Here is an 11285-nt window from a genome sequence, read left to right as displayed (position 1 = left end):
ACACCCTTCATAAACAAATATGTGAAGAGACTTCTAGAGACTTACCAAGTGAAGCATCACAAATCCATACCCTACTATCTGTACGAGCAAGAAATAATCTTCTTGTATAATCCTGTTGATCAAATCCGCGCTCCTCCAAACATCGTCGCTTTATTCCCTGAAAACACAAACGTGAGCTAGCCGGCAGGTGTGTGCCGGATATCTCTTCGATGCCTAAGTCAGCAAAATAGACAAATAGACAAAAACTCTGTGTATACGAGAATCAAAGTTGTCTTACCTCTCCATAGGTGATGTTGTGAGCTTTTATAGGTTTCGCGTGGCACAATCCAAGTAGGACTCTTACTCTTCCATGTAGAGTTCTCCTAGGAATCACATTCCTGAAAGATAATGCTTATCCTTCAACACCCCCCTCACTGCTTAAACCAAGTGAGATGGTTCTACCACGGTTGGATGTCAATATGACTGAGATAACATGGCCATGCTAAAGCCGCAGACTAGACCGAGCTCCAACTAGCTCGGTTCTTCATTTCACTGTGCGCGCCTCGCTTTGACACTCCAACTGGGCTGTTCATTTAATATCGAGCTAACCAAGTTTGGCGCTCCAATGCACAACGCCAAGTTAGTTAAGTTTTCATACGATTATACCTCGGTTGCCTGTTGAAACCACGTTATCCATAGCGTGCCTCGACCGAGCTATTCAACAGTAAGGCCCTGAGTAAAGGCCCACAATACCTCGGCTCAGTCTAGTTTGACCGAGCTAACTACTGCCGCTCTGACCATGCCGACCGAGCTAACAACAAAGCTCCTTTGGACTGGGCTAACTTCAAGGCTCTTTTACTCAGTCCTTACTGTGGCCCACAGAGTGGCTGATTACCCAGCTCAGCCCAATTTAAATAGAAATTACCCTCTCTATTGCCCCTTAATTCCATCTGCGCAGCATGATAGGGATTACCTGTTACCAGCCGAGCTAAGAAAAGCTTTAGCCTTCCAACCGAGCTAAAAAACTTTAGCCCTCTAACTGAGCTAAACCCATACCGTGCTATCAATCAGTCTGGTCAAGACGTCTCTTCAATCGTTGTAACTAAATCGCTTCTTATCCCAAGAACACGTGGCACACTATCATTAGCCCAATGCAGCTGTTACGTCGTCTTCGTTTTTCACGTAATTTGAACAGTCTCGCCCAATTTCTCCTTCTTCACATAAAAACCACTCATTTTGAATCTATCATGTCCACTATTCATCTTCTCTTTTTTTCTTGCTTGAACCTCCATTGCTGCCACTTTTGCACCTGTGAAGCTTGCATTTTCAACATCACCTTCATGGTTTCAGACCTACATCCTTCCTCCTCCAATCTGTAACTAACTTAATCCTTTTTTGCTTTCTGTTTGACTGGTTATATGTACTATTTGTATATACGTGTTTTCTCACAACACTTTTCAAAATAGTTTTCTCTGTAACGAGTAAGAACAACTTGAATAGTACCCATCACTACTGATTTCGTGAAAAAATTGAACTGGGGCGTCTTAGATCCGAAATCATACCCCAACCGGACTAGGAAGTAGTTTGTAGTAGGTGCGAGCCTTAGCAAAACTGAACAACCGAGCTAAGACTTTATGAACACTTGTTGTTTCAAGTAGGTCTAAGAACCTTTTGCTTTATTTAGCCGAACTAGCGAATTAGATTAGGTTTGCACAATGCCGCACTAGAAACCCACCATCACCGACCGAGCTAAAACTTGAGGCTAAACCAGCTTTCTTAGTAAAAACTGAACTAAGAATGCTGCCCCAAAAGTTCAACCAAGTTAAAGGCCCTTGCTCAAACCGAGCTCTATATGCATAATGGCCCACGTAACCGAGCTAGGACTTCATTTATCTCTGTCTTTGCTTCTTTTAGCACGGTCCAACAATCTGTGCTTAACACCTTTCTTTTTCACTTTGCAGACTCTGATTAGGTTGGCCAGGCACTCCCTTGCACGTCCAACCGAGATACCCAATATCTGCTTGGCGTCGAGCTAATATTCCAGGCTAATTTATACATAATTTAAATCCTTATGGGTAAATATAGGTTTTTAGTGAACTCACCAGGTGCTATGGCCGAGTTCCGAAGGGACTACCATATCCCTGATGATGTTCATCTCACTTTAGCCGAACTAGATACCATACCCTTGGGAAACCCTGGCTTTGTTCCCTTTACACTTCTTTCCATTGTAGAAATTGGACTAAGATTCCCTGTACAGCCCCTTCTATGCGAGTTCCTCAGACAAACCAACCTCTGCCCTACCCAACTTTCCACAAATTCATACCGCATAATAAATGGCATCGCCGAGCTAAACCGCTGGGCTAGCCTTAACCTCGGTTTAGCCGAGCTTTTTCACCAGTACTCCACAAGATCAAATGAAGATGGCTGGGTTTACTATTTACGAATAAGACATCGGCGTGAAAAGATAATAAAAAATACCCCGGATAAGGATGTCAACGATGATGATTTTTTCTAGGTTTCTAGGAATTTTGAAGACCATGCAGACGACCGAATGAACTGGGACAAAGGAGTCGCCGGTATAATTACCTCGGCTTAGTTTTATGCTTTCTTTTACCTTGGTTTTCTTATGCTGAACCGTACTGACTGTTGTCTTTTTTACTTCTTGTAGATTTAAACTTTCTTAAGTCCCAGTACAGCTATCCCAACTTAAACACACTTCGCGCCGTGCTGCGATATCCCAATAGAAGTTGGGCCGAACTACTGGATTTTGAACCGACGTATAGACACAGTAGTAAACGAAAGACCAGGGTAACTGACTTTTTGTTAGAAGCCTCTCCTGAACCGGATCCGACCTTGCCTCAAATCAACCTGATCCCACTGACTGCCGAACAAGAAATGGCCAAAAATAGAGCCGTACAAGCACTCCTTACCGAGACAAACCGGCCCGAGGTACCACAAGCCGGTCAAACCCAAGAGACCATGGTAGCCCTGCCATCCTATCAACCTGAATCGTCTCGGACTCACAAGCGAGCTTGGTCTTCTACTACTGAGCCATGCCTCGTCGATGAGGACGAGCCTGTGCTTCCTCCTACCGAAGTACCGAGCCCACAACCTGAGAGCCCAGACCGAGCTAACTCCTCTGATTGGGCACCAAAATTAACATACCAAAACTGAGCCATCAGACCAACAGATTCAGTGATGGCAGATAAAGATCACATGCTGGCCTTCAACCTGGCTAAGAGCGTGTGTCTGCCCCCTAATATGAATCACCATGCCCACCTTACCGAGCTAAAAGCTATCCGCTCGGCCACCAAATCAATGGTGCTGGTGAGTACTCTTTTCTTTGTTTTCCTATTTTGTCAAACTGTTAGCTCGGTTCTTACTCCAATTTGCTTACCATATTTATGCAGGCCATGCAGAAGAACCAGATTGCTCATAAGCGTGTGCTAGAGCTACGCAAAACAACAAGGCAAGTTTTGGCAGAGGTTGACCAGAAGATGGCTGAGCTAAACAAGGCCAAACAACAAATGGCCGAGCTACAATCTAAGGTCGTCCGCCTCTCCGGCATAGTTGACTTAGCCGAAGTGGACAAACAAAAAGCTTTGACCGAGCTGAGGGATCGTTACTTGCGTGAGCTTGCCACAGTTGAGCAGAACAAGAAGGCCGAAATAACTGAACTTGAGAAGAAGATTGGTGATACAGAAGACCGCGGCTTCAAAGAAGGTGAAGCAACCTACATTCTGCAGTGCGAAGCTGCCAAGGATCTATTTTTCAAGTGCGGGTGGAAAGCGGCGGTGGAACAGCTCGGTCACGGTCCAGAGACTGAGGTTTTCCTGAACCCTCCATTGTACTTCATACCGAGCTGTATGGCAGAGTATGCAGCCGCCATTTAACAAAAATTCCTTGAATCTGAGGATGATGAAGAAGAGACTGGGCCTAACAATGCCCCGGTCATCAATGATCTTGCCATCCAGTTAGCACGGGTTGAACCACCGGTGGAAGACCTGACAACCGAGCTACCCACTGAAACCGGGCTCCGAGTTGAACTAGATGCTAATCTTGACGACCTGTTTGCTTGACTTTGTTTTTTCTTCTTTTCTTTTTAGGTGCTAACTTTAAAAGTTTTTGTAACCGGGCTACGGCCCCTTCCTTTGTACTTTGGCTTTGCATTATCAATGAAATCATCTTTGGTTTTCTTCAACTGTTATTTCGGTTAACTTCTATGATATAATCTGAATGAAGTAAATTTCTGGCTGAGATATTGTATCCCGGTCTTAACTTTGCAATCTAGCTATCCGTACCTGCCAACCTCTTCAGCCTAGATCCTTATCTTGGCTGAAGAACAATAAGTGTTGGTTTTTTCCAGCCAACCTCTTCAACTTAGATCCTTATCTCGGTTGAAGAACAATAAGTGTTGGTTTTTTCAGCCAACCTCTTCAGCCTAGATCTTTATCTCTGCTGAAGAACAGTAAGTGTTGGTTTTTCTAGCCAACCTCTAAGTTGGTTATTCCTGCCAACCTAGAGTAAAGTGTTTGGTTATTCCTGCCAAACGTCTTGCAGCCTAGATCCTTATCCTGGGCTTATGAGGGGTGTTGGTTTTTCCAGCCAACCTCTAAGTTGGTTATTCCTGCCAACCTAGAGTAAAGTGTTTGGTTATTCCGACCAAACGTCCTGCAGCCTAGATCCTTATCCTGGGCTTAGGAGGAGTGTTGGTTTTTCCAACCAACCTCTAAGTTGGTTATTCCTGCCAACCTAGAGTAAAGTGTTTGGTTATTCCGGCCAAACGTCCTGCAGCTTGGATCCTTATCCTGGGCTTAGGAGGGGTGTTGGTTTTTCCAGCCAACCTCTTCAGCACTGATCCTAATCTTAGCTGAAGAGAGTGCAAAGTTGGTTATTCCGGCCAACTATGCTTTCAGTGCGCCTAACTCACTAAAACAATCTTTTACAGAAAGAAACAACTATACTGAAAAGGAACTACTTGTTTTATTGAGAAAGAAAAAATTACAAATCCTTGAAAGAAAAAGCTAAAAATAAAATAGTTTGAGATTAGCAGTGTTCCATGGCCTGGGAATGGCTTTGCTGTCCTCGTCTTCCAAGTGGTATGCCCCTTTGCCAGCTAAACCAACCACTTTATAAGGTCCTTCCCAATTGGGCCCTAACTTGCCATCTTTAGGTACCAGGGTATTCCCCATTACTTTGCGCAATACCCAATCTCCGATCTTGAATTGCCTTGGATATACGGTCTTGTTGTATTTCCTGGATAACTCCTGTTGGTATGAGGCAATGTGAACCAGTGCTCTTTCTTTTCTTTCTTCTGCAAGGTCGAGCTCTAATGTGATGGCTTCTCCATTTAAGTCTGGATCAAAATTTTCACTTCGAATGGTGGAGAGGCCAACTTCCAATGGGATTACTGCTTCCATGCCGTAGGCTAAGGAGAATGGTGTTTCTCCTGTTGATCGTCGAGGTGTGGTACGGTAAGCCCATAAAACATGAGGAAGCTCCTCAGCCCACTTTCCTTTTGCTTTCTCTAACCTTTTCTTCAATCCATCCAAGACAACTTTGTTTGATGCTTCTGCCTGGCCATTTGCTTGGGGGTATGCCCGTGTAGAGTTATAGAATTCTATCTTGTACTCTTCACAAAAGCCTCTAAAAATTTTGCCGTCGAACTGGATGCCGTTGTTTGATATTAGCACCTTGGGTATGCCGAACTGAGTGATGATATTCTGCCAAACGAACTTCTTCACATCTTTCTCCTTTATTGATGCTAGTGCTTCTGTTTCCACCCACTTTGTGAAGTAGTCTGTTGCTGCGAGGAAGAACTTTCTGTTGCCAGGTGTTGTTGGAAGTGGTCCTACTATGTTTAAGCCCCACATTGCGAAGGGCCATGGACTAGTTAAAGGTAGAAGTTCTTTGGCTGGCTGATGTATTTGGTGTGAGAACTTCTGACATTTTTCGCACTTCTTGACATACTTCTCTGAATCTGCTTGCATGTAAGGCCACCAATATCCCTGCGAAATTGCTCTGTAAGCTAATGATCTCCCCCCTTGGTGGCTTCCACATACACCTTCGTGAATCTCGAACAGGAATGCTTCGACCTTGCTGGGATGGACACACTTCAGGTAAGGTCCTGTGAAGGATTTCTTATACAAGGCCATTGATAGGGAGAGCCAAAATCGTTGTGATTTTGCTCTTATCTTGTTGGTCTCCTTCTTCTCTTCGGGTAAAATGCCGTCTTTTAGGAACACTATAATGGGATCCATCCATGAAGGGCCTAGTTCGGCGCAACATACCTCTTCTACTTCGGGTTCTTCAATGCTTGGTCTGGGTAGGAAGTCGATCAATAGTGGATGTGGGATTGATGTATCTGCCATTGAAACAAAGCCTGCTAGTTCTTCTGCTCTGTTGTTTTCTTCTCTGCCAATCTACTCTATCTGTACTACTTTGAACTTCATGATCTCTTTTCTGACTAACTCTTGGTACTTAGCCATCCTTTCATCCTTTGCTTCGTAGTCGCCTGAAATTTGGTTTACCACCAGCTGTGAGTCACTGTAAACCATTAGCTCGGTGGCCTTCATGTAGAGTGCTGATTTTAGTCCTGCCAAAAGCGCTTCATACTCCACTTTGTTGTTTGATGCTGGGAAGCCAAGGTTGACTGCCTGCTCCACTACTAGGCCATCTAGTAAGATGAGGACTATGCCGAGTCCTACTCCGTGCCTGTTGGATGCTTCATCCACAAAGAGCTTCCACATCTCTCCAATGAACAGCTTCCAGCAAGTAGAGGGATCGGAGGATGCCTTGGGGTCTTGAGTGTTGCTGGTGTTTTCTTCAGAGTCCACACTTACTGTTTGCCCCTTGCTATCTAATTGTACCAAGTCTTTATTTGTCGATGAGCCTTTGCTTGGTGCAGCATGGTTTGTATCTCCCTCTTTTTGTTCACTTTGGTCTGTTCTGGGATGTGGCTGGTTATCCTGTATTAGGGGTTGCGCTATTCCGGCGTCACTTTCCATTCCTATTTTGGTTGTACCCGTTAAGTCAACTGGGAAGATGTGATGACTTCCTGGTGTGAATTCTGCGACAAAGTCTACCAAAGCTTAGGCTTTTATCGTGGTTCTGGGTTGAAACTTGATGTCAAATTGTCCCAACTCTACTACCCACTTCAAGATTCGCCTAGAAAAGTTTGCCCTCTCAAACAAAGCTTTTAATGGAAAAGCTGTGAGGACGATTATGGTGTGGGTGTGAAAGTAGTGCGATAACTTCCTTGAGGCCATCATTAAGGCTAAGGCCAGTTTTTCCAATGGTAAGTACCTGGTTTCTGTGCCCAGCAATATCTTGCTGACATAAAAAATAGGCAGATGTTGGATTCCTTCCGCTCGAACCAACACTGCGCTAATTGCGTGCTGTGAGACTGCCAGGTACAAAAATAGTTCTTCTCCAGGTATTGGGGTCACTAGCAGCGGTGGAGAAGACATGTATTCTTTCAAACTTTCTAGGGCGCGGTCGCATTCTTCATCCCACTCAAACTTGGCCTTTAATGCTTGAAAAAATGGTCGACATCTGTCTGACGACCGACTTATGAACCAGTTTAGCGCGGCTACCATACCGGTGAGATGCTGTACTTCTTTTATTGAGTTGGACCTCTCTAGATCCTGAATTGCTTTGATTTGAGAAGGGTCTGCCTCTATTCCTCGGTTGGTCACCAGGAAGCCCAGGAATTTGCCTGATCCTACACCAAACGCGCATTTAGATGCATTAAGGCGCAATTTGTGCTTCTTTAGGATCTGAAACATCTCACCTAGGTCCCTGAGATGGTCATTTTCATCCTTGCTTTTGACTACCATATCATCGATATAAGCCTCCATTGTTCTGCCTAACAATGGTTCGAACATCTTGGTGATCATCCACTGGAATTAGGGGTGTTCGCGGTTCGGTTTGGGACGGTTTGCGGTTCGATTTGGACCCGTCCGCATCTATGCGGTTTGGGGAAAAGTCAACCCGCAACCGCCCGCAATGCGGTTTGCGATCTGTGCGGATGGGGTTCGCGGATGTACGGGCGGTTTCGGGCGGTTTGCGGATTGAACTTTTTTTCCAAAATTTATTTTTAAACCTTTTTTTTTGCCCTAATTTTGTCAATCTTTATTTTGGACCTTTTTCCTCATATTTTTTAAAATACTCCAACATTAATAATTAATAAATTAAAACTTATAAAAAACTTATAAAATAAAAAACACAACAAATTCAATTCGTAACCTAAACAAATTATTCAAAATCTACATTCATCATTAACTTACATTCATCCTACATTTATCATTCATAACCCAAATAAAAAAATCCTACATTGAAAATTCAACATTCATCATTCCTAACCCCCCCCCCCCAAAAAGAAGTAATTCTTCATTAACTTACATTCATCCAAAATGCAAAAAAAATAAAAATTCATTAATTTTCATTCATCCAAAACCAAAACGCAAATAAAAAAAAAATTGTTGTCAAACTTCATTCAATACAAACCCATGAAATAAAATTAAAACACATCCAATTCAACTTCAACTTCAACTTCATCTAAGATATCAAACTTCATCTTCATGAATCACATCCAATTCAACTTTCACAAATTCCAATCCCATGCATTTGGTTGATGAACCCTACACAAAAACAAATTGAAAAAATATAAACTTTAATCTTCAATTATAGTAAGAAATGAAAAGATAAACAAAAATCTATATATTGCATTTCAATATAGTAAGAAAATGTGTTGAGTATATGAAAAAATTACCAATGACCAAATGGCTATTAGACATCAATTATAGCATCAACATTATAGGTTGAAGTTGAAGATGAGCTTGACTCCAAAGTACCTAATTAGAAGTCAACAAGAGAAGATTAATAAAATTTACATTAGAAAATGAATAATACAAATAAAAATAAAGACAAATAAATTCTCATTTACTCAAGTCATATTGCTCAAATTCTTCCACATCATCCATCGCCTTTCGAAGAGAAATTGGAAGGTTGCTTCGAAGCCAATTTTGAGTACATACAAGAGCTTCAACCATAGAAGGCGAGAGTGAACTACGAAATGGGTCAAGAATACGCCCTCCCGTACTAAAAGCCGACTCCGATGCAACGGTAGAAATAGGCATGGCCAACACATTCCTTGCAAGTTATGATGACACCCTATATTTGGTTGCATTCACTTTCCAATAATCCAAAATCTCAAATGTTTGATTCTTTGCAAAATGTTCAAACTCGGACAAATATTGTTCCAATTCCGACTTAGATCCACTAGTGCATCGCCCCTTCAAATAGGAATTAAATTGGGAGTCAACTAAAGAATAGGGATCATCATCATCATCATCTTCCACCATATTCACAACTTCATTCACACTTGGAAGTTTCTCATTTGAAGGATAAAATGTGACATAATGGTTATACAAACGACTCAAGCAACTCTTAACCTTGTCTACCATCTCTTCCACCTTCCTATTATCTCTAAGAAATAAATTGGAAAAACAAAACTCCAAGTATGTCATTTTTTTTGTAGGATCAAGAACCACCACAACATACAACAACAAATTGATTTTACTTCCATCCCCCCAATACTTGCTAAACTTTAGCTTCATAGTCTTTGCCATTATGCTCAAAGTATCATCCTCCTCTAAAATTAATTGGTTAATTTTGCTTTCAATAACAAACATCTCTTTGTAAAAAGCATTGGAAGTAACAAAGAGAGACCCTAAAAATTTCTTAGTTGCAACATAAAATAATTATAGAAACCTCAAAAAAATTCTACACTTTTTCCAATCTAATTCATTCGGACTTCTTCTTATGCCACCATCAACATCCTTGAAATAAGGTTCAAAGTTGGAATCCACAAACTTCAATCGGTTAAAAGGCTTCTCATACTTTTCAGCGGCCTCTAACATCAAATAGGTAGAGTTCCACCTAGTTGGTACATCTAGGCATACAAGAGCTTTTGAATCAAGTTTGAGTGTGGCCGCACACTTCTTAAAAACATCATGCCTATGAGGAGAAGACCTCACATATCTCACCGCAAGTCTAATGTTGGCAATAGAATCATCCATTTCTTTCAACCCATCACTCACAACGAGATTAAGAATATGTGCACAACAACGCATATGAATAAATTCATGTTGCAAAATAGTCCCCTTCCAATCTTTGGTTATCGTTTTCAAATATTGAATGGTAAGATTATTAGAACTAGCATTATCAACTGTTAAGGTGAATATGCTATCAATGTTCCACTCAATCAAACACGACTCAATTTTTCGATCTAATGTTTCTCCTTTGTGATCCTCAACTTGTTGAAAATTTATGATTCTTTTTTGAAGTTTCCAGTTATCATCAATGAAATGAGCAGTCAAACACATGTAACACAAATTCTGAATAGATGTCCAAGTGTCCGTAGTAAAGCAAATTCTACGACCCTTCATGGCTTTCTTTAACTTATCCCTTTCATTCTTGAATATATTAAGCACTTCTCTAGATATGGTTTGACGAGAGGGAATTGGTGTGAATTTGGGTTGCATGACATTATAAAATCTTCTAAAGCCAACACCCTCCACAAATCTAAATGGCAACTCATTAATGACCACCATCTCCGCAAGAGCCCTTTTACAAGTATCAAAATTAAAAATTGTTGCTATAACCTCAACACCCTCTTCATTTTGTTTCGGTTTAAGATTTAATGTTTGTTGACCATCTGTATCCCTATTTGGATATTCTTTACAATTGGGTGTATGAATCCTCAAATTACTAGTCCCACGAAGTCTAGAGTCAGCCATATACTCTTTCCTACAATATTTACATACAGCTCTACGCTTCTCATCGGTCCCTATAACCTTGTCAAAATGATCCCAAACTATGGATGGTGCTCTCCCTCCTCCACTCTCACTCTTTCTCTTTGGGGGTCTAGGAGGCTTAGGTTCAAGTTCAGGTTCAGGTTCGACTAAGAGAGGATTCATTTGAGAATTAGAGGATTCCGGAGGTACAAGATTGATTGCGGGAGATTGAATACTATCCTCCATTTAAACTGGATTACAGAAATAGAGTCACAGAATCAATTTTACAGACACTGATTCAATTTTAATTTTAATAACAGATTTAATTCCAAAAATTAAATAACAAATTTAAATAACAGAAAGATTTAATAACAGAATTAATTCAATAGATTCAGATTTACAGATTCAGATTAACAGATTCAATTTCAGATTAAATTTTACTAACATATTCAGATTTAATTTTAATAATAGATTTAGATTTAATTTAATTTTAATAACAAATTCAGA

The 11285-nt window shown here is 41.2% G+C and overlaps 1 protein-coding gene across 1 annotated transcript; it reads right to left on the bottom strand.

The window, feature by feature from the left end:
- Positions 1 to 9140: 9140 nt before the first annotated feature.
- LOC145802863 (zinc finger BED domain-containing protein RICESLEEPER 2-like) lies at positions 9141 to 11024 on the bottom strand. The gene is made up of 2 exons (XM_082895657.1): positions 9812 to 11024; positions 9141 to 9712 (listed from the first exon to the last, which is right to left on the bottom strand). The coding sequence occupies exons 1-2, from the start codon at positions 11022 to 11024 to the stop codon at positions 9141 to 9143; spliced, it is 1785 nt and encodes a 594-aa protein (XP_082751783.1).
- Between the last annotated feature and the right edge of the window lie 261 nt (positions 11025 to 11285).

Source organism: Camellia sinensis, chromosome 11, assembly GCF_055761805.1.
Source record: "Camellia sinensis isolate YWXY chromosome 11, ASM5576180v1, whole genome shotgun sequence".
NCBI lineage: Eukaryota > Viridiplantae > Streptophyta > Magnoliopsida > Ericales > Theaceae > Camellia > Camellia sinensis.
This window is presented reverse-complemented; position numbering and strand designations above follow the sequence as displayed.